Here is a 24422-nt window from a genome sequence, read left to right as displayed (position 1 = left end):
ATATTATAAAGAAAAGCTCTTTGTGTTCATGACCAGATTGATGATTAGTAAAAAACTAGAGTTACAAAGAAGCTGATTTTAGTTTTTCTTTCCTTGTATATTAGTTAGATTAGGTGACAGAAAAATGCCAAGTAAGAGGACAGGTTAATTATTTCTCACAGGCAGGACAGAGCTGAGATAGTTGTCAGGGGCCTAGGCTCATTCTTTTCTTGTTTCTCCATCTTCTGCGTCAAGTGGCCTCTGCTTAAAGACCCACCTCTAACTATGCCCTCTCTATTCCAGCCTGCAGGAAAAGGGAAGGAGCAGGAAAAGGGTGTCATTTACACCCTCACCCACTTCTAAAGACACTTCCCCAGAGTTGCATGTTTTAATTTAACTTGCATCCCATTGACTAGAACTTAAGTCACATGGCCATATCTAGCTGCAAGGAGCTGGGAATGTAGTCTTTATTCTGGGTGACTAGTGCTTAGCTAAAGTTTGGTGACTGTTACTCGGGAAGAAGGGGAGGATGTTGGGGAACAACCAGCAGACTCTGCCAAACCTTATTACAATGTCCTGGATGATATGAAAAGAATTGAAATCCATTTGACCCTAGCAAAAACAATGTCTATCTGCTTTTATAAATAAGGTTTGATTGAAACACAGCTGCTCTCATTCGTTTAGGTATTGTCTATGGCTGCTTTCATGCTGCAGTGGCAGAGTAGTTGCTACAGACACCTTATGGCTTGCAAAGCCTAAAATATCTACTATCTGACCCTTTACAGAACAAGTTTGCTGACCCTGAAGTGATGCCTCGATCACATTTTTTTCCTCTTGTGTTCTCTCATCAAAGTGATTAGTTTTAGAATCCACTATCTAAAGTTGTTGGCCCTGAGCCCAGGAAAATACGCCTTACTTCCTAACTCAGCCCCGTCTAAATAAACATTTAGGTTTTGTCCTTGAAAGTTTTTTATCCTATTGGCACTAAAGCAAGTCAAATGCACAAAAGCAAGCCGATTTGGTCATCAGCTGCAGTGCTGGCTCTTAGTAGGTGCTCAGTAAACACCTGTGGGTTTGAGTGGCCCTCATGATCTGGGTTTTATCATCAGGCTGGGTTTTACCATTTATCAGGCTGGTTAGACCACTGTTCTAGGGCTGTGGTCAGTCCTCAGTGCTGTGTTTCTATGTCTAAGTGCGTTCTGAGGAGAGTGGTCAGTATGGTGAAAGATTCAGGAAGGAAAGCAGGTGGTGCAGTAGTCATTGACGACCTGCTATATTTTACAACCATTATTGCAGTTAGATGTTGTTACCATTTCACAGGGAAAAAATGGAAATTTGGGGAAGTGAAGCAATTTGCTAGGAAGAAGCAGAACCGGAATTTAAATCCAGCTTTGTTTGACTCTAAAATTAATACTCTGTGGTATGCAGCAGTGAAGGGGTTTCTGTGTCAAGTGGAGATTAGATCAGATGACCCCTGGGGTTCTTCAGAACTTACATTTTCTGTAGTTGTTGAAAAGTGAAATGTTAGTTAGAGTTTCATACAGAAGTTTCTCTGATTAGGACTTGGGCCATTTACTTGTTAGTACTGGTGTAAAACTAAAAAACAAACTTCACCATCATACATGTCACCGTTTGTTGTAATCCAAGCAGTCATTTAACCCAATCAAGATCTCACCTACAGAAATTCTGCTCAGTTCACTGAAGGCTCTGGGAGATGATTTTTTTGTTTATTTCTAGAACTTGACATAACTACTTTGTCTTCACCACTGTACCTTAGGTGCCTTATAGGAGGGAGCTCAGTAAATATTTGTTGAAAACTCTGGTTAGGATGGCTTAAGCAGGAATGAAGACTTTTAAGATTTTTACAGATGGCATTTTCTTCTGGCCATACCTCACCTCCAGGTATATAGATGGATGTTCTGTAAGGCTCTGCTAACCTTGATCATAACAAGAGCTGCTGTCTATCAAGTGCCCACTATGTACCCACTCTTCTAGCTGCTGTATGTACATTATTTCATTGAATTTGAAAACAGTCCCATGAGAATTTCCCAATTTTTTACAGTGAGTGAGGGAGCTGGGGTTCATTCATTTGTTATATGGTTTTTTGAGTATCCATCATCTGCCAGGCACTGTGCTAGGCAGAAGGGAAACAGTAGTAAATAGGGCATAGTGTCTGCTGCGAGGGATCTTACAGCCTAGTTGGGGAGATAGCTAGGTGAACAGGAGATGTGGTATTGTGCTCTTCACGCTGCAGTACAGGAAGTACAGGTTCTCTAGGAGAATGGAAGGGGGCACCTAAACCCTTCCTTGGGTGGTCTAAGCAGTGACCTGAAGAATGAATAGAAATTAGGTGAAGAAGGGAGAAGACTATCAAGGACAAGGAACAGCAAAGTCCTGGACTAGAACATAGGTCTTCGTAGCCCTCCCATCTCATCATACTGCTCTGTTTCTGGGTAACATTTTGTGTGACATGAAGCATCTAGTATAATGAGATTTAAAACCAAAGGACTTGGTTCAAGTTTTATCACTTCCTAGTTACATGATCTTGGGCCTCAACTCCCTCATCTGTAAATTGAGGGTACTGTATAGCTCACAGGACTGTTGTGAAAATTATTATAATGATACCTGGAAAGCATTTTGAGAATAGCAGTTAGGTAGATAATCGTAGGGCATATATGAAATTTTGCTTTAAAATTTAAATCTAATTGTGACTCATTTGACACACTAGATATGCTCTTGATATTTGTAAGTCAGTCCGATCCCAACTTTATAAATGTAATTGTGTTTCTAAATTCACTGGTGTTGGAGGAGTTTGTTTTGTATAGAATGCTGCAGTCACTGGTCTTTCCAATAAAGAACTGATTTTTCGGAGTTTGGATTTTTTGTGTAAGTCCATTAAGGTGCTGTTACTGGGAATACATGTTATTGTTTCAGTAAACCCTATCACTTTAGAAGTATTCCATGATAGACAATTGTTCTTTTGGAGTGAAACAGCTTATTTGAATTTGAAACAGATATGGCTTCATTTATCTGGAATCGATAGAAATACACTTATTTCCTTGTGAGAACTCTTTTAAACACCAACCTTTAAAGAATTTCTTGGTTAAATTCTTTAAAATCCTCCTCTTGCTATGCAACTTTCAATGTCTCTAAGGAGTAGTGCCTCTGGGAACTAGTCTAGTAACTAAAGAGGTGGAAATAAAATGTTTGTACTTTGTGATCATCTGGGTGCAAGGCTGAAGATAGCTTTTGAAAAGTCATCAGGACTCTGTACTCGTTTTGCATTTTCTAACATTCCTTGTTATTCTGCCAAACTACTAAGAGACATTAATTGTGTAAATTTGATGTTTAGAGATTATAAGAGATTGAAAGAAATGTTTAGCTATAAACATTTGATTTACACATCCCGAGTCTTTTTGACTATCTTTAAACAAAGATTTTAAAATTAACTATTTCAGCTTATTGTGTAAACTTAAAAAAAAAATTGCAATATATGTAAACTTGTTTTATTATAATATTTTTTAAATAGTACTTATTGTCATCATGTGGACTAAGGATTGCTACAGTGTATGTGCCTGGGAGGGACTCTTTTGCCCTGCCAGATCACATCTGTAGAAATGTGGCTTAATATGTATCTGATTTTAAATCAGTTTTGGTCTCATCTATAGTTGATGTAATTCATAAATAAAATGAGTTCATTACCGAATAAATAAATGAAATGCAATATGATATAGTTTTAAAAAAAGACTGTTAGAGTCAGACAGACCTGAGTTCACGGCCTTTTTTCGGCACTTATTAATTCTGTGACCTTGGGCAAACCACTTAAACTCTGATCTTCAGTTTTATTCTCAGTGAAAGGGGATTAATTGCAGGTCACACTGTAAAGACTAAATGTGAGGAAACACCCAGCACACTTAGTTCAGGGCACATAGAAGATACTCTTTGTACCTTTTTCATTAGAGTCCCTAGTCTCCTGATGGATGTCTAAACTGAGGCTTCCTGAGGATTGTGGACATAAAGAGGTACAGAGAGGAAAGACTGGGACACAGAGCATTTTGCCCAGGGCTAGCAAGTTTCCATTTTTGTTTGTATTGTAGTTCAGATTTCCCATGGCTAGTTGGGTTGCCTCTTGTTCTGTGCAGTTCAGAACAATTGCTACAGTGCAAGGCTGGTAGAATCACTTAACACCTGGGGGCAGTCAGCTAATGTATATAGTCAGCAGGTCAGTGTTGTCTATAACTGTAACAGAAGGCAGTATCTTCCTGGAGAGGAAATGGTTCAGAAGTAGGATGCTTCAGGGCTGTCTCTTGCAAGAGAGAGATCACAGAAGTGAAAGGGAGAGAGAAGTTGGTCTCCAAAATAGCATGTCACAGGTGTGCTAGCTAGTGCAGGTCTTGCCTTTTATTGTGCTGGCTCTCCAGGACCAGCTCAGGCCACCAAAACTCACAAGAGGTGATAATAAGCCACAGACCACACTTTCCTCAGTCAGTTTGGGGAAAATTCATTTTGTGCCCCTGTCCAGGGCATCCCCTTCCTAGTATCAAGGTCCTTGGAAAGCAGCATTTGCTATCAGAAAGTTGGCTGAGATTGAAGGGAGGGGCTTAATCCATATGACAATTTTGGACAGGCTACTATGAAACCTGATATATTATGCCAGCCCTGAAGCAGTTAATGTCCCTCATGACCCAAATCATCAGGTTTACCACAGATATCGTTTCTATATGAAATTTTGATGCTGCCATTAAAAAACAAGGCAGCTTTCTATGAATTCTTTCTGAGATGGATCATTAGGTTATGCGCACCCATTCCTTCCCAAAACAGGAAGAAAGAAAAGAAAAACAGTACTTTTTGTAGATGTATAGCATATTTCCAGAAGAAATCAAAAGAAGTGGTAATGATGGTTGCCCCTGGGAAAAGTGCACTGGTTAGAACCCAGGTATAGGAAGGTGGACTAATTTAATTGTATAACCTTTAGTATCTTTTGAATTTTATACGTTATTGATGTAATTCTATAGCTAGGTATGTATTTTCTATTTAAAAAAATTAAAATGTTTAAATCAGTAATCCCAGCCCCCAACACAACTATTTTATTTGCGCGTGCCACTGTTTTCTTGTCCATAGGCAGATACGTTTTGTATGGTGGCAATCACTTTGTCTATACCTACATCCAGTTAGGATGCTTTTAACTGCAAGTATCAGAAAATCCTTATCTCAAACTAGTTTTTAATGGCTGTTTATTTTCTCATATGAACAGAAATCAGAGGCAACTCTAAGTATGGTGTGGTCAAGTAGTTTATTTATATCATTAAGGACCCAGTTTCTCTCTGTCTCTTTGGATTTTTCTTGTCCTCAGCATTTGCTTTATCCCAAGGCCTTTTTCTCAGAGTTACAATATGGCTCCAGTGGCAATCAGAGCTATAAGCATTCTTGTTTAGTCTATTGAGAGAGAGACAGAAAGAGACAGAGGGAAGGAGAGACACTGAGAGACCACCATCAGACCTGCTCCAAGTATGAAATGTAAGTCCTTCCATTAGGACCGATAAGGCCACATATGTCACATAACCGGGGAAATGACACCTGATTGGCTTAGAGTCGATCAGACTCTACCTGGAACTGGATTTGGGGACACCTTCCCTTGAACCAAAGCAGGGTTCAATTAGTAAGGAAGAAGCGGAGGATGGCTAACTGGATAGGCAGCCAACAGAGTCCACAGCAATACCTTAAAAGAATTTTATTTTCTGATGATACAAAAAAATACTTGTCCATTGTATAAAACACTTGGAACATAAAGCATAGTTGGGAGAAGGCACCAAAAAAGCACCCTGATACCTCTATCCAGAAAACTACTCTGCTGTATTTTTCTCCTATATGTAGTTTTTACATAGTTGAGATCATATACCTTATTACTATTTTATATTTTAATGGCTGTGGAATATTTCATTGACTGGATGTACAGTACTTCATTTAATAATTCCTCTACAATTGAATATTCAAGTGGTTACTGGGTTTTACTATAATAGTCCACACAACAATGAATATTATGGAGCGTAAAGCGTTTCATTTCTGTTGAATATTCCCCTTAGTGTTTCTTCTCAGCGTAAAGCTACTGATCAAAATATTTGATCACGTGTGACTTTTGTTAACATAGTGACTTTTGTTAACATAGTATGGTTTTACTTTCCCAAAGAATTACGTCAGCTTAAACTGCTATCAGATGGTGAGTGAACCAGTTTCGTTATAACTACTCCAGCAGTGGTTGTTGTCATTTAAAAATTTATGACCAATTTACTAGGTGTAAAATGCTTCTGATGTGATCTTTATATTGGTGTCATTATCCTTATCTTAAGTTTGGCTTGGGGTTTTATTTACTTCAGGGATCTGCAGAGACTTGGAGAACTTCAGTCTGAACTGGCAGGAGTAGCTGACTTCTCTGCTGCCTATCTTCGATGTCAGCTTCTTCTCATCAAGGTTGGTTTGGATTCATTATGTACATAATTGTGATGCTAAGAATGCACTTTAACAGATCTGGCAGTTTTTGAGGCCGTAAGTGGAAAAATATATGGTCTTATGCAGCCACTTAGCAATGGAGAAATTATGTACTCTGCAATATAATTATATTTGTCTCTAATTAAAGAATTAACTCATATAGGAATTTGAATTTTTTAACTTTGGGAGAAATCTTTCATCGTTTTGTAATTAGAGCAGATTGGATAACCATTTTCATTAGAATCCCAAGGATTTTAATTGTTTTTTTATAATTTGATTAGCAAAGAACTTTTATATTATTTTCTTAAAATGCTGATTTCACTTTGTCAAAGTCAAATTAGTTGAAGGTTGATTTCATTGCTTTTTAAGGGCCAACCTGCTGGCATTTTATACTAGGTAGTCAGATTATGAAAACACACACAAAATTTGTACCCAAGAAGCTGTTTCAGTTTGCTGAGGTGAAAACCAATTAAACTAGTTCAGTAGCTTTCAGCTTTGCAGCAGAGTTTTGCTATAAATTTAGGCTTAGCATTTAGGAGAGCCATTCTCACTTGATAAGACTTTGTCTTGGCTTTAGTTCCAAATGTTGTTAGTCTTCAAAGTGATTAATGATATTTGACCAAAGTTAGAATGAATGGGGACCGGCTCCATGGCCGTGTGATTAAGTTTGCATGCTTCACTTTGGCAGCTCAGGGTTTTGCTGGTTCAGATCCTGGGTGCGGACCTAGCACTGCTCATCAGGCCATGCTGAGATGGCATCCCACATAGCACAACTAGAAGGACCTACAACTAAAATATACAGCTATGTACTGGGGGCTTTGGGGAGAAGAAGAAAAAAAAAGGAAAAAAAGATTGACAACAGATATTAGCTCAGGTGCCACTCTTTAAAAAAAAAGATTAAATGGAGGAATCAGAAATTATTTCCCACTGTAAGATGTGTGAGCTTAGGGTTGTGCAGGTGTGTGTATACATGGAAGGTGGGTGTGTACACTGAAGTGGGTTGGGATTTAAATAGCCCTTGTTTGGTTAGATAGATTCTTTCAAATATATATACCTGTGTAACCACCACCACGGTCAAGATATACAACAATTCCCTTTTTCCAAAAAGTTCCTTCATGCCCCTTTGCAAAGTTGTTTGGATTTCCAAGCTTCTATGAAATAGGACTAATAGCGTCTCTACCCAGGTATGGGTTGGTAAGAATCAGTGTGGAAGCCCTTGCCCTAGTGTCCGGTACTAGTGAGTGCTGTGTCGATGGCGCTTCTTCTTGCTTCTTCCTTGGCATCCTGTCTTCTCCATAGGAATATAAGAAGCCCTTTGAAAAGAATCCACTTTTCTAAAGTAGGAAAAGAGAAGAGATTACTCCTAAAAAGAAGACAGAACTATGTTGTTTACTCAAGTGGCAGGGTAGGTAAGGCATCCAGACTTAGATCCTGAAGCAGGCAGGTGTTTGATAGTAGAGGAAGAGCTAAGTAAATTGTGGCGCGTCTGCTGCACAGTGTATTCTGTAGCCAGTAATGATCTTTATGAAGAATTATGCACCAACATGACAAATATGGTATAATGTTATATACCCAAAAAAGCGTACAAAATTACTTCTGCTTTCTGGCTACAACCATGTGAAAACATGCATCGTTGATCTCCTCTTTCTCTATAATAGGTAGGGCTTATTGGCTTAAAAGAATAAGATTGAGAGGAAGTCCTGATCATGGTAGATTTTCAAAGCAAAACAAACACGTAAGTCTCAAATGGCATGCCAGTCTTTGTGACCTCTGTGTTCTGTTCTTTCCTGATTTCTCTGTGTAGGCCTTGCAGGAAAAGCTGTGGAATGTGGCTGCCCCTTTGTATTTGAAGCAGAGTGATTTGGCTTCAGCAGCAGCAAAACAGGTAAGCTTATTGAGACCTTCTTCTCAGGTGAATCTCTGTCTAGGAATGGTTTCACCCAAGTCTGAGCCAGAGGCCTTCACATGGCTCCTTGTCTCTGCTGTGGCCTCCCCAGTTTGAGCTGTGACAGAAGTTAGTGATATGGGAAGCAGCATGGTTAGGAGACACAGCACTGGCGTTAGAGTCAGGGGACCTGGCTTCTAGTCCTAGGTCTGCCTCTAATTTGCTGGGTGATATTGAGCAGGTTACTTAATCTCCCTGGATTTTTACTCCTCTATAAAATGTAGCAATTGAATTAGGTGATTTTTAAGATTCTTTTGTGTTCTAAAATATTATCAGTTTGTGTTTCAGATATCATAAAATTCAATAAATACTATCCTGAATCTTTCATCTGAAATGTAGCTGAACTCATTTTGAGTTGTTTATGTTTTTAGCCTCTACCATCTCTTGAATGTTAAAAGATTCTTATGTTTCTCCTCAGTTCATTAAGTAGCATTTAATTTTATTTGCCTTGCGTTTCTTTCTTTCTAGCTTTGAGCAGTTTCCCTTCATTTCTAGGTATTGGGATTTGGGAACTCTTCTGAGTCATGTCTTCCAGATAATGAGCCTGTATATGACCGACTAATTATGACCCAGTAGGAAGCTAATGATGGTGACTGTGATTGTTACATTACAGTTCACTAAATGATTTCTAGTCTAATTAACTCTCGCAATAATCCCTTTAAGTAGGAATAAGTATTAAGTCCATTTTACAGATGAAACAATTAAGGCTCAGCAAGGTTAAATTCATAGAACTATAGGTGGTAGAATCAGGGACTTAAGCCCAATCCTCTGATACCCAGAGTCTGTTTTCTTTCCCCTACCCTGCTTGGTCTCTCGTCTGATCTAGATTCCCTCTCACACTTTGCTGTGTGACTTGCTGTAGGGGAGTAGAACTGAATGACTAGAGTCCCTATATGGGCCATGGTGGGAGGGATGGGACCAGGGAGCAGCAGTCTGGAAGAAAGAGAGGAAAGATTCTCATTGCTGTGTGCCGCATACTGTGCTAAGAACTTTCCATGCCTTGTTTAATTTTTTAAACTTTATGTTGTTGGTGCTGTTTCTTTCCTGTTTACAGATGGGGAAACTGAAGCACCATGTAATTAAGGAACTTGTCTTACTGCCAGTTGTAGAAGAGCCTGGAGTCATTTCTTTGACCCCAAAGCCTTCAAAGGAAGGCAAGCACAGAAGGGGAAGAGAAGCATCATTTGGATGGAAGTAGCTGATTTGGATAGAATAGAGCAAGAGCTTACGATGTGCACTGGGCTGAAGCTGATCATAGACATTGTTTTCTGCACCTATTCCCTCCCCAAACTCCCTCCCACAGACCAGGCCCGTAGAACAGTCTGGATGACTAACAGGTGGTTAATGTTTCCTGTTGCTAAATTCTTGAGGACTTTTCCTGGGGATTGGATTTCCATACATAGTATATATTCATTTGTTCCCACAGCACAGTGAGTCTGGTTTAGGGTAACAGGCAACGCTTTACCATGTTATCCTTGATTCTTCACATTATCAACTAGTGATATTTATTACCATGTGAAACTTTTTTTTAATTGACAAAATAATTTATTCTCTTTTCACAAGACATATACTAATTTTTCTCAACACTTAGATTAATTTCTCTCAAATTATACTAATTTCTTTCAACATAGGCACTTCAAAATCTTAGTTCATAGGCTTTAAAAAAACTGAGTTTCACCCAAAATTCTATGCTGCTCTCAAGTAAGACAATTATGATATTTTTACTGTTCGTTAATTACCTTTTCCTTATAGATCATGGAAGAGACCTACAAAATGGAGTTCATGTACAGCGGTGTGGAGAGTAAGCAGGTGGTGATTATCCATCACATGAGGCTGCAGGCCAAAGCCTTGCAACTTATAGTAACAGCACGAACTACTCGAGGGTAAGAGGTGCAGGTGGCCAAAAGAGGTGGCACGGTCCTTTCAAAGACACTTCCAAATGCACTCAGAGATATCACTAAGGTTAATGATAAGTGAAATGATATTTAGGAAAAATTCGCTCAGGGATATATGAACTATTCATTTTTTCAGATATTCCAAGCTCTATTCTTAGATCACATTAAATCTCTGGAAAAACCCCTCAGTGGCTCTCCATTTCCTACAACACAACTGAGGACTTCTGGCTACGAGCACATTCTGTGTGGTCCTTGGTAGATTTCCGTAAGAATTTAGTGCCAGGAACTACTTTTTCTCTTCTGAGGGGACAAGTAAGCTCCCTGCCATGCGGTAAAGACAAATTAAGAGAATGTACTGTGCAGTGGGACTACCTTGTTCAGATCCTGACCTCTCCACATACTAGTTGTTTGATAACAGACAGGTTTTTTAACCTCTCTGTGCCTTGTTGCCCTGTCTTTCAATGAGAATGGTGACATCTGTCTCGTGGGATTTCTATGAAGAGTTAATGGGATAATACATGTGAAAGCACTTTGCCTGGTACTTAGTACATACAGCTCAGTACATGGTAGCTGCTAGATGTTCTGATAGTGAGAATTGCCATATTTCATTCAGTCTAAAATGCACATTTTTAAATTTTAACTTCTCTGAAAGCAGATGCTTTGATGGTGTGCCATAGTTTGATTGAAAGTGTTTTTTGTTTCTTGGTATTTCATAAAATAAAGATTTATCTTAAGAATGATGGCATCATAGATTTCATTTCATACAATACAGTACTTATGTAACTCATTACCAGATGGAGGACACATTTGATGCTCAGTCCAGCAGTTGTGTCAGCCTAAAAGTGGTAGAGTGGTAAATATGGGTATTTAAGCACCAAAAAGTACTGGGTCAGAAAGAACCTTCTGAATATTATTTTATTTCTTCACTTATCCTGATAGTGACCTGATAAACTCAGGTAGTGATTTAATCTTAGAGATATCCCTGCTTTCATTGGAGAAATGTTTAGTTCATACTGTGTGTGAGTCACAGCTGAGAAAAGATAGGTGCTTGTGGTAGCATCTGCACTTTTTCATTTTAAAAAAATAGATCTATTTTTCAGTTTATACATGATTGTGGTAAAAAATTTAAATACTGCAGATTAAGTGATGGTCCCCTGGTAATCTAACACTTCTAAAATAACTGTCAGTAGACTTTTCCCGAGCCAGATGAACATGTGTAGATTATAAATGTGTGTGTCTTAACGTAAGTGGAATCGTAATATAGTCTGCTGTTCTGCCTCCTTTTCATTTCATCAAACAGTATGATATTTCATTTTCCCATGTCATTATATAAAGACTCTATTTGGTCTGTACTCATACTGTGTTATTTTATATTTTCCATTTGTATGCATTCTGTTTCTTGACTTTTGCTGGATCACTTGTTTCCTTTGTTTCCTTCTTCTTCCAGGGTCTTCTGTACCCTAATTCTAACCTCTTCAAGTGAGAGGCAGTAGAACATAGTGGCTGAGAGGGCTCTGGTGCCTCATTGCTGGGGTCCAGATCTTGACTCCACCATTTGCAGACAGTGCGCTTGGACAAGTTACTTAAGACTTCTGTGCCTCAGTTTGTCCCCCAAAGTTAAAGTGGGATAATAATAGTACCCGCCTCTCCTTCACAGGGTTACTGTCAGGACTATTGAAATATGTGAGGCCCTTAAAATGCCACCTGACGCATTCACAGTAAACCCTGATAAATGTTAGCTCATATTAGTTGTATCAGTAGTATTTTTACTCTTAAATTTTTAATAAACATATTGAGCTTATATTTATAAGCATAAAAAAATTAAATAGAATTTATGATCACCTCTGTCAAGATCACCTCAGATCAAGATGAATTTTATTTGATTGTCTCATACTGTTAAATAATTTGGAATTTAGTTTCAGGGCCGGCCCAGTGTCGCAGCGGTTAAGTTCACACGTTTCACTTTGGTGACCCGGTGTTCACTGGTTCGGATCCTGGGTGCAGACATGGCACCGCTTGGCAAGCCATGCTGTGGTAGGCGTCCCGCATATAAAGTAGAGGAAGATAGGCACAGATGTTAGCTCAGGGCCAGTCTTCCTCAGCAAAAAGAGGAGAATTGGCAGCAGATGTTAGCTCAGGGCTAATCTACCTCAAAATAAATAAATAAATAAATAAAATTAAAAAAAAAAATAGGGGACTGACCTGGTGGTGCAGCGGTGAAGTACGCATGTTCTGCTTCGGTGGCCTGGGGTTCGCCAGTTTGGATCCCGGGTGTGGAAATGGCACCTCATGGCACACCATACTGTGGTAGGTTTCCAGCTATAAAGTAGAGGAAGATGGGCATGGATGTTAGCTCAGGGCCAGTTTTCCTCAGCAAAAGGAGGAGGTTTGGCAGCAGTCAGCTCAGGGCTAATCTTCCTCAAAAAAAAAAAAGAGAATTTAGTTTCAATTTATTATCTTTTTATAGTGTATCTCTTATTTTAAGAATCCTTTTTTAAAATATGTGTTAATCTGTGTAAGTACATTATCAAAATTGTTTAGCTTCAACTTGCCCACCACTGTTCTGTTTGTACCAGTTGCCTTTCAAAATTCGTTGTTTTGATTCACTATTGATTTGACTGGAAAACATTCTCTAGTAATCGTTTTTCAGAATAAGTATATAAGTAGTATACTCATTGAGACCTTGTATGTCTGAAACTGCCTGCCTTTTGCTTTCGTACATCAATGGAATTCTTTCAGAAGTCTGTAAATATTGCTCTGTTGCCTTTTAGTATTTGATGTTACAGTTAGGATGTCTGATGTCACTCTGGTTCTTATTTTTCCTGGCTCAAAGCTATAAAGTTTTTTTTTTCTTTTTAGAATTCAGAAGTTTCACTAGATTTATTTCGGGGCGTGTTTTCTTTCAATATTCTTACTGACCTTCAGTGGGACTTTGAAGTCTCAACCCCGTGTTTAGCTCAGAGATTTTTTTCCCCTCCATTATTTCTTTAATTACTACTTCTTCTGTCCACTCCAGTGTCTCATATTGGATGTTGAATCTTCTGGATCTATTTTCCTTGTATCTTAACTTTTCTCTCATAATTTCTTTGTTTTTCTACTCTAAATTCTGAGTAAATTCCTCAGTGTGCTCTTTTAATTTACCACTTTCAGTTTTCATCATTTTTCATTCTGGTGTTCTTTGACTGTTGAGTTGATTTCATTATTACTGTTTATTTCCAAGTATGCTTTCTTCTCTGTACCTTTTTTGTAGCAGTTTCTCTTGCTTTATCAATGCAATGTCCTTTCAAATTTCCTCGTAAATCTCACTGAGGTTACTTATTAGAATTTTTTTTTTTTAAGTTTTCTGTGCTTTCTTGCCCTGACTTTAGCTCACTGGGCTCTGCTTGGTCTCCTTTACAGCTCCTGATTATCCTTATAGCATCTGGTAGTTTTCCATTGTCTTTGCATTGGTAGTTTAAATTGGTAATTAGTGTACATTTCCCCAGCCATTGTAGGTCATTAGAATTCAAATGAATGTTGCTTGTAGAGTAAGTTTCCATTTGCTGTTTCTCATATATTTATTCATTCAACAAATATTTATTGAATAGCTGCTTGTGTCAGGAAATATGTGATGATCAATACAATGTCACTACTTGCATGGAGCTTACATTTTAGTAGAAAGACTAAACTAGGTTATTAAGAACCTTGACACCATTCTCTTATATGTTTTTATATAAGCAAAAAGTATTTGTTTTTCTTCACTGGAACTTTACTCCTCCAATGAATAATATATTAGTGAAAATAAATGGAAAGTTTCATACAGAAATTAGAAGAAATAAAAGAAAATGCACAAAGATCAAAAGGAAAAATCTGTTGTGTGATTAGTCAGTTACATTGGCCTAACATGTTGCCTGGATTTTTAAGGTATGCAATAAGTTTTTACTGAAATGAAATACTCTTAAGTACTAGGAGGCCAGAGGAGTCAAGATAGAGAGGAAAGAATATAGTCTGCATCTGTGGGCAAAGTAGTAACAAAACCTTTTCCCCTTCTGCCTGAGAATTTGACCTTTGGTTAACTTTCTAGGTCTGTTCCCTGGAAACCTATAGTGTCAACTCTATTACTAGGTAGCACTGCTATGGTAAAAATGATCTCTCCAGAAAATTGCTTGCAGACTAGAAGGAGCTATAAATAAACTATAATTACCTGATGCAGACACCATAGCTTTGGGCTTCATCGAGTGCAGTGATACGTGTAACTGGGCATATCCCTGGTGGGGACCTGGAGGGATATACCCATGGAGTCGTTTCAAGAGATATTAGCACCTATGGAGCATGAGACTTCTCACCCAATGTCGATCTCATCTCCTTGCCCCCGAGCTGTCAGCTGCAGAGTCAAAGCTCCCAGACAGCTGTGTGGATGGACTGCTGAATGGACTGCTGCAAGGCCTCCTGCAGAGGAGGAGCATGACGCTGCCCTGCCTGCAAGCTGTCCTCCTGTCCTGTCCTTAGTGAATCTGGTGCCAAGAGTGGCCTGTGATAGTCTTTGATTTTGAAAGTTCATTGAACCTAATGGGCACTGCAGTATTTTAATTGGATCTTGGGATCCTGGCAAATATTTCCCCCTGAGTCTATTAGCAGATTTCTATTTCACTTAGACATAGTTTTTATAGTGTAATGTGCTCATTCTCCTTTTATGTAGGCTCAGGTTTCTGGGACTTTCGTCCTCACTTTTCTGTTCACAGATTTCACAAGCAAATTACTTTTTCTCTTTTCTACAGGGTCGACCCCTTATTTGGGATGTGTGAAAAATTTTTACAGGAAGTGGACTTTTTTCAAAGGTAAGTATTTCATCACTCTTCTAGCTTATTCAACCTTGGTAATGCAGAGAATAGCACTTACAGAGCGACAAGAGTGATCACAAGCCATAATTCTTGGTTTAGCCCATGTAGCCAAACTATTGTCTGTGGCAGTGTGCCCTAATTTGTGTATTTTCTTTAGTGGTGTATAAACAAACTTCTTTGATGTTAGCTTCAAACGTAAACATACAACAGAATAATAAAAACATCAAGAGTCATTTGGATTTAACATTCGATCATAAGAAGACAAGTATTATGTGAGAAACTCATGAACTCTTTTGTTGAAAAGTCACAACTTGTCTATTTTTTTTTACCACTGATCTTAAACTTACGTATTTCTCTCTAATCTACAAAAATTCTTCCATAATTCTGTAGGTAACTTTTATTTTGTAGGATAGATATGTTTTCTCAGAATTCTCTATGAAGCAAATTGGTTAAAACAGATGCAGTAGATGAGTGGAAGTCTTGGCGAAGAAGTAGGAATCAAGGTCGTGACCAGACCTGTGTGTGCTGTCAGTATAATACCAGGAGGCAGCCATTTATAGAATTTTAAAGCACTTGATTAAGTCTAATATTTTATTCTGTCACCTGTGTCTCTACCCTGTGAACTTCACCAGACCTGAGGCTTATGTAACACTATACTTCTCGTTCTTTTTTCGTTTGGAGGATGAGCTTCTTATAGGGCTTGGTTGCAATACCTCCTTTCACCAGTAGGTACTGCTCTCTAGCAAATGAGACAGTCTAGCTTGTCTCTTTAAGATCCTGGCTTCAACTCTGAACTAAGTTCTTGCCTTACTCTTGGTTCTAGATTCTTTAAGGTAGTCTGTTTTTACACCATTGGGTTGGAGAGAGTTTTGGAAAGGTGACAGCTCTGAATTGCGAAAGTTCCTCCTCTGTTTAGAGCTGCACAATCCTTCTTCTTCTTAATTCAGCCTCTGAGTCCTTGCACTGATCTCACCACCTCACTGAAATATTTTTTGACTATCCTGTTCCACAAGGCGGAAGTACTGTGGAATCAGTCAGAGCTGGGATTAAGTTACTTAACTTTTTAAGCCTCAGTGCATCATCATCCTCTCGGAGTCTCGGAGTTCCTGTCACTTGAATATAAGCTCCATAAGACAGGCATTTTTTCTCTTTTGCTCACTGTTACATCCCCAGTGTCTAGAATGGTACTTGACACTTGGTAAGTCCTAAAGACATATTTGTTAGATTAATTAATCCACAATATGAAAAAAGCAATTGTAACAATGTACAGGATTGCTGGGAGGATTAAATAAGATAATGTAAAATACGTCAGAGTATACCTGGCATGTAATGGGTATTCCGTAAACAAGGCTGTTGTGATGATCATGTCACTAAGGCATAATTAACTGGGTACCCACCTGGCTGTCTCAGTCGGGAACCATGAGCTGTTACAGTTCATCACTTTTCCTACCTTGGTGCTTGGCAGATGTTTGGGGCCCAGCCTGTGATGAATGAATGCATAGTCAGTTGTTTCTGTTTGTCCCTCCAGGTGTTTCATTGCTGATTTGCCCCACCTGCAGGACAGCTTTGTGGACAAACTTCTTGACCTTATGCCCCGACTCATGACATCCAAACCTGCAGAAGTGGTCAAAATTCTACAGACCATGTTGCGGCAGAGTACCTTCCTGCACCTCCCCCTTCCAGAGCAGGTCAGGGTTTGTGTCATACCCCTTCAGGCCAAGTCTGTCCAAGTCAAAATTGCTCACCTTGGTGATCTTCTTTGACCATTAGAGCAGCTGGACTAAGGCCTTTCCTCTGATTGGCTTTCATATGCCCACCCATTAGATAAGGAGACAGAGAGGTGAAGATCATGATTTCTTGCCCAGGGATGACCTGGCTTTAGAATCATCATATTTTCTTCTTGCTTACAGATCCACAAAGCCTCAGCCACCATCATTGAGCCAGCAGGCGAGTCAGACAACCCTTTGCGGTTTACATCTGGGTTGGTGGTGGCCCTGGATGTTGATGCAACCCTCGAACATGTGCAGGATCCTCAGAGCACTGTGACGGTCCAGGTCTGTCCGATTTCGGTCCCCATGGAGCTTCTATACTGACTCTGTGTTGAAGCATTTAGCTTGAGCACCCCTGTAATCTTGACCTGAGGGACAGAAGCTGGAGAGGGAGAAGAGTCTTTTTGGAAAAGAGCCTGGGCTTGAATCTCAGCTCTCCAGCTGAGTGCGGTCTGAGCAAGTTACTTTAAACTCTGAACCTCAGATTCTACAACTAGCAAATAGGAATAGTTGATATTGAATTGAAATGATGTATGTACAGCTCCTGGTACCCAGTAAGGGTTCACTAATAACAGGGCCCTTTCTATTCTTGTAATGTGAAGTTAAGACTTGGTATTTTCAGGGCTACAAGCAAACCGTAATAAACAAGTCCTTTTCAAGCTGTGAGTGGGTCAGCTTGGCAAACAAAATTTATGGGTGTGGAACAAAAATCACTAGGGAATATTTTTTCCCAAGTTAGATAGATACATTAGAGACACATGAGAGATGCGGTAGAGACACTAATCAATTTCGATAGTCTACAGTTAAGCCCCACAAAGAGTACTACCCATTTATTCATTCATCCATCCTTCCATCCATGTAATAATGTATATTCCATTGCACATGCCAAGTGCTAGGGTTGCAAAGGTCAATGTGTCAGCATTCTTGCCTTCAGGATGCTCAGTTTCAGTGAGAGACAGACAGATGGTTCTAGCCAAGAACCTAGAAGGGCAGAGGGAAAATTATTTTTCCTCCTCTACTGAGTTATTTCCAATTTTTCACTAGTATAAAAAAATTCTGCAATATACTTTTAAAAAATATTTTGAACAATACTATGGAGAGGCATTCAATACTATGGAGGCACCAATACTATGGTGGAGACTGAGGAAAAGAAAGGCTTTGTGGAGATGCTGGTGCATGGGTGAGGTCTGAAAGGATGAAAGAGAACAAACGATAGGGGCAAAAGGAGGTATTCTGAGCAGAAGGGCTATGAATAAAAGTAGGGCCTCAAGCACTAGCAGTAAGTTCAATCAGAGGACAGAAAAATAGCCTGGAGCAGGAAGGGAAGGCTTCCTGGAAGAGATAAGGATGAATCAGGCCCTGAAGATGGTAATATTTCCTATGGTGACAGTAGGGGAAAAAAACCTTCCAGCTTCCCAGCAGCAGTTATTATAAATCCTGAGACCTGTAGAGAACTGATTCTGAGCTGGCTGTGAAGTTGTACTGCAGATGTTTATTTTTTTTTTCTTCCACATTAGTGGTTCTCCACCCTAGCTGAACTTTAGAATTACTCAGAAAGCATTAAAAAGTGCTCATTTACAGGCCTCAGCCTACATCAGTTAAATCATAATCCTAGGAGTAGGGCTTTTGGGTACCAGTATTTCTTTAAAGATAACGAGGATCAGGAAGCTGGGACACCTGCATCTTTCTGCTGTAGAAGGTTGGGGGGCCTGGAGCCTGGAGATAGTGTGGAGAGTAGCAGCCTTAAAAAAGAGGGGTAGAATCAGGGAGGCCCTAAGAGGTGAGGAGAGATGAAAGGAGATCGGGGGCAGGTTGGCTGAGACATGCCTTCCAGAGTTTCCAGCTGAAAGACCTGTGTGGTTCCCTACTTTGCCCTTAACACTATATTTCCACAGCCTAGGTCCTGTGTGGTTCTAGGATAAGCTTCACTTGTTCATGTAGTTCCTTTGGATGCTGTGCCGTGCAGTAGGCCCTCTCCACAGACAGCTGTGAGGCCCCTGGGGTACTGCGGAAAGAACTCAGTTTATGACAAGAAAGACAGTTTATGAGAAGTGAAGAACTGGTCAGTGATTTGAGCAGACCCTTCAGTGCACAGTGACTCTGTAGAAGGAGACAGATAAACATTGCCGAGCGGCTTAATAAGCTGGTGGGGAGAATACAGTTACAAAATTACTCTTAATACTTGGTGGTTGGTGATGGATGCTGGGCCATGATATGATTCAGAGCCACGAGGGAGAGAGTCATCCTGATGACGGGAAGGCTTTTCCTGTCAGGATTAATGTTTTACCTATCTTTGTACTTAAAGAGATGCTTTAGTCCTATCACTCGTTCACCATGAATTCAGGAAGCATTTACCAGACGTTGCCTTGTGCTGGGGCAGCGGTGTAGAGGAGTCAGCAGTGTTGCCCTCCCCTCAAAGAGCGGTCTTCTGTGAAGGCTAGTGTCATCTTTCTTTACCTCCTGTTTCAGGGTTCACAGCAGATGTCACTAGCAATTTTGTTAAGACCTTATGGCTCTTTTGCCTCTTTTTATTATTTCTGTCACTTCGCAGGTCTTATATCCAGATGGCCAGGCTCAGATGATCCACCCCAAGCCGGCAGACTTCCGCAACCCTGGCCCAGGGCGGCACCGGCTCATCACGCAGGTGTACCTCTCCCACACTGCCTGGACAGGTGAGGACTCAGTGGGCCAGAGTGAGCAGGAAAAGATGCTCCCAGGGATCACACCCACCCTTACATGTTTGGTTTTTTGGGGTTTGAAAAATACATGGTTGAATCAGGATTGCTGAGGATTGTTCTTGATTTCTTTTTTTTTTTTTTTAAAGATTTTATTATTTTTCCTTTTTCTCCCCAAAGCCCCCCCGGTACATAGTTGTATATTCTTTGTTGTGGGTCCTTCTAATTGTGGCACGTGGGACGCTGCCTCAGCGTGGTTTGATGAGCAGTGCCATGTCCGCGCCCAGGATTCGAACCAACGAAACACTGGGCCGCCTGCAGCAGAGCACGCGAACTTAACCACTCGGCCACGGGGCCAGCCCCTTGATTTCTTAAGGAGCTCAAAAGCGCACTCTGTGTGCATTCAGGCTAATTCGCTGCATTGCTTTGATTGCACGAGGCACAAGTTTTTGTCAGAAAATATACAGGAGATTATGATAGAATGGAGTCTCACGGAAAGAGCCCTGAGCTGGATGCCAGGAGACTGTTTTCTTGTCCTAACTCTGCCACTGACTTGCTGTGTAACCTTGGACTAGCCACTCCCTTCTGAATGTTTCCTCACCTTCAAAATGAAGATGATAATTCTCAATCACCTAGTTAGTTCTGAGCATTGCTATGTCTAGAAATAAAACAGTTTTATATTTCTTACCAAAATTTAAAATCATTCTTTCTTTATGAGCAGCTCAGTTCATTCCCTGAACAGTTACTGCCCTCCTGTCCCCGATGGCTGGTCTGTGGGGTAATGCAGAGTAAGATGATCTGTTCATGCTTTACCCTCCCGTACAGCGACCTTGATAACTGGTGAAAAGACAAGAAAGTTGCATAAGTATTTTTTTGAATTCATATGAATAAAATGGGAGAATACAAGTGCAAAAGACATTATATTTCAAGCCTATAAGGCTGCTTTAGAAACTTTAAAGAGAGACTCAGTCTGCAGAACCTAAAACGTGGTGTTTCCTGTACCATTGAAGATGATTCAGAAGCATGGCTGTTACTGGAGAAAGTATTTAATGCCACCAGATTTGGTTTATTTTAGAGATAGGTGGATGTTTTCTGGAATTTTCTTTCACCATTTTTTAAAATATATGAATATTTAATGCCATTATTAATGCAGTCCCTCTATCAGGGGTATTAGGTGGGTATAGCTGATTTTATGAAGTTTTCAAAAAGAGGAAGTACCATTGAATGTCAGGGCATCCCCCTCGGGGGTCCGGTGACCCTGGGCCTGGCACAGTCAAGGGAGCATCCAGCAATGCTTTTACCCAGGGTCTGCCTCCCTGAGCATTTCTCAGTCCATATCCTTGTTGCATGCAGTGCTTTTGCACTAGTATTTGCCAAACCTCTAGCTCCATAGGAAGGTAGAATTCCTTATTCTAATCTCTTCTCAGGAGGGGATCCTAGATGTGGGGAAAGAAATGCAGTGGCACAGCATTGTTTTGGAAGGGCCAAGGCTCAGGGGGACAAATGACAGCATATTAGACCTGAAAAGAACTTGCAGGGTCTTGAGGGCCCTACTGACTTGTCCCTGGTCACACAGCAGGTCATTGCTTGAACCAGGGCTACAATCTAGGCTATCCTGAGCTTGCAGAATTATAATTTATCTAGGATCACCTCCTCTGAGAGGTTGCTACCCAGTCACCCTTACAAATCTCTGTGTTAATTCTCTGCATAGTATTTACTAGTGTCAGATGTTTTCTCATTTGTTTACTGACTTTCTCTCCAATTAGAATGCAGGCTCCACCAGAGCAGGGAACTTGCTTGTTACTTTTACCTCTGTATTTCCAGTGCCTCTCTATCTTGTGTCCCTAGTGCCTGACATGTAGTAGGTGCTCAAAAGATAATGAAAAGTTGACACAGGATTTTATATGTGCCATTAAAATTCATTTAATCCTTAGACCATCCTCCTGGTGGGAATTAGTATTCTCTTCTTCATTTTGTAGATGCATAAATGGAGGTCCACGTAGCCAATCAATGGTGGTACTGATGCTGGCACTTAGATTTCCTAATGCCCAAATCCCTAGTTTTTTCACTATGCCATGCTCCCTTCTGACCTGGGACACTAGGTGAAACATGTTCTCATTCTGAAGGCACCTGTGCTTTCTTTCTCCTAAACCAGGAGATGAGGCCTCGTGTTGGCAGAGAGCTCCTCCATGCAGTCTCTCACCAGCTCCCTATCAGGGGCTTCTCCTCTGGGAGGCAGGATGCTGCCAGGTCAGAAGCTTTGAGTGATGTAGACCAGGTTCCAAATTCTGCCTCTCTTGCTGTGTGATCCTGAGAAAGCTATTTTACCTCTGTCTCATTTTCCTTATCTGTAAGATGGAAGAATATATACCTCCTAAGAGAGAGGTGCTTCCTGTCATGATGAGTAAGTTGCATGATTTGTCCCAGATGATCTTTTGTCTCTTTCTCCCACTGTCTCCTTCCTCTGATGGCAGTGGCGTGAACTGCCATTCATAGCACATGCTGGTGAGGGAAGGCATAATGACCAGGTGGGGTTGAGTCCTCTGACCTCCCAGGGTTTGGTTCCTGAAAGTGCTGAGAGAGCTGAGGCTTGGTTGTGGTCAGGAGTTGGCAACAGCCATCTGGGACAAAAGAGGAGAACATAGTGGGAGAGCTGATACTGGAGCCTGGTACCAGAGAGCAGTGCTGGTTTCATTACAGATACACTCAAGGCTGGGGGAAGGCCCCAGATTATGTGGGAGTGTCCACACCACATGGCTGGTAAATGGTGCTGCTGAGGCTGCTCTCTGGGGCTGGCTAGGTTGCCCTGGCTGCCTGTGAGCCTGTCCCTTCCTGGAGGACAGCAATCTAGTCTCTGCTCTGATTCCTAGAGAGAAGTCTGGAGATGACCAGGAAGAGGTCTGGGGAGACATTGAGAAGTCCTGGGACCTCTGCCCTTGTTTGTTTAGATCCATCCAGTCCTCATTCCCCTGCCCTCTGAACTTCTTAGCCTTGGGCTTCTCTGTAACACTTGTACCTTTTGCTCTATTCAAATAAAGTTAAGGAGGACATCCCAAGCTTGTGCTGTTCCTGGCCCTTGCACTTGCCCTTAGATTTTCCTGAAATCCTCTCCCCTTCCTTCATTATTTAAGCCATATGACTAATAGTAAGATTAATTGCTTCAGCTTATGAACTGGGCTCAAATTCTGTCACTGGTGTGGATCTGGGCAGTCACGTAGAACCTCTCAGAACCTTGGGACTTTTTTGGGATTGTGACAGTCTTTCATGGTGTGGCAGGGTGAGAACTCTTGGGGCTTTGTGCTTGGCAGAGCAGGTGTTCTGTTCCAAAGCCTTCCTGGGCTTCTCCCTCAATACTTCTTAGAGACTCGATTAGAGCGTATACTGTGCTCCATTGCAGCTGTCTCTGTCTCCTCAACCAAACGGTCAGCAACTTGAGGGAGTGCATATTTGCTTTCACTGGGGCCTGCCACCTGCAGAAACTAGATCAGTATTGCAATGTCATTTCATAAAAGAACAAAAGGTTTAATGACATGATTTTAGGTCACTGAAACATGTTCCTGTTCACTGGTGAGAATTTTTTGTCAGGCTTCTCCACTAAGACAGTAGAGTCTGTGGCACACACAGCCCTGAGGGCTGAGATCAGCTGTGCAGGAAAAGCGTGACTATCCCCAGATGACATTGGCCACATGCTTGTACCTGTGGCCCTCTGTCTGGAGGCTGGAAGGCCTTTGGGGAGGAAGGGTTGTTAGCTCACTCTCTGCTCATCTCGGCAGCCATGGCTCTGAGCGGCAGCGAGCCCACAGAGACTTGAGGAGGAGATGGTGGGGGCAGAGAAGCAGTCCGTCTGCCGTCTTAGCATCAGCCTCACAGGGTTCAGGATGGGAAAGTGTTTTTGTTTGGTGAGGGGGAAGGGAGGGATGCAGATAGATGAAGAAATGTTCTTGAAACTCTACTGTTTCCATCTTTGATGTTGCTTTTATTTACATTTCATCCCATTTCCCAGCCGTTGCCCAGTCATAGAGGACTTCTTTTGTCTTTTTTTTCCAGAACCATGCCAGGTGGAAGTGAGGCTGCTGTTGGCCTACAACTCCAATTCACGCATTCCAAAATCTCCCTGGATCGAGGGTGGTGAGATGTCACCTCAGGTGGAAACTGGCATCGAGGGTACCATCCCCTTCAGCAAGTCTGTAAAAGTTTACATAATGCCCAAACCTGCAAGGCGCTGAGTCACAAGCAGTCTTTACAGCCGTGGCCTAGAAGGCCCTTCATGGGTATCAGAGTGAGCCAGAAGCCTGGGGCACTTCACCTGGAAGTGGTGTATAGGCATAAGGAGGAACATGTGACCCTTACAGTCTCATCTGGTATCAAACACGGGATAAATTATTTTGTATTGAGAAAACAAAAACCTTCAAGTCTATTCGCCCCACCCCACCCCCATACTCCTTACCCTAATAAAGTTGAGAAAACACCAAGTCATTCCAGTTCCTGGTCCTTAAATTTGTGTGGCTGTGGGTTCACCATTTATACCACTTGCTTACATTCCTCACGTGTGAAACACAAAGATCCAATTTTGCAGCCACCTCTAAAGAACTGGTTATTGAAGTCATAATCTTGTTTCTTAAAGCAATAGTCTGTTTCCCAGGGCCAACTCCAGAGCAGCTTTCACAGCTGTCCTTCTTCACCACTGACAGTTCCTGAATGGCCTGACATATCCGTTATCTTGCTGAGAGCTTCCTTTCCTAACTCAGGCAATAGCTGGGCCAAGGACTGAATGAGTAACTGGAGAATGAATCATTTTCATCCCTGAGGGAAATTCTTGACCTTGCCTGCCATTATCCTTAGAACCAAAATAA

The 24422-nt window shown here is 41.0% G+C and overlaps 1 protein-coding gene across 1 annotated transcript in view; it reads left to right on the top strand.

The window, feature by feature from the left end:
* The window catches only part of INTS4 (integrator complex subunit 4), a 93118-nt gene extending 69073 nt beyond the window's left edge, over positions 1-24045 (top strand). Inside the window, exons 16-23 of the mRNA XM_046686186.1 lie at positions 6354-6447; positions 8270-8350; positions 10163-10293; positions 15063-15122; positions 16654-16813; positions 17036-17179; positions 19446-19566; positions 23617-24045. Coding sequence (XP_046542142.1) covers positions 6354-6447; positions 8270-8350; positions 10163-10293; positions 15063-15122; positions 16654-16813; positions 17036-17179; positions 19446-19566; positions 23617-23795 — 970 coding nt within the window. The 3' untranslated portion in view covers positions 23796-24045. The remainder of the gene's footprint in view (positions 1-6353; positions 6448-8269; positions 8351-10162; positions 10294-15062; positions 15123-16653; positions 16814-17035; positions 17180-19445; positions 19567-23616) is intronic.
* The last annotated feature ends 377 nt before the right edge of the window (positions 24046-24422 follow it).

Source organism: Equus quagga, chromosome 14 (assembly GCF_021613505.1).
Source record: "Equus quagga isolate Etosha38 chromosome 14, UCLA_HA_Equagga_1.0, whole genome shotgun sequence".
NCBI classification, from domain to species: Eukaryota; Metazoa; Chordata; class Mammalia; order Perissodactyla; family Equidae; genus Equus; species Equus quagga.
Note: the sequence above shows the minus strand (reverse complement) of the source record. Positions and strands in the feature narration are given on the sequence as shown.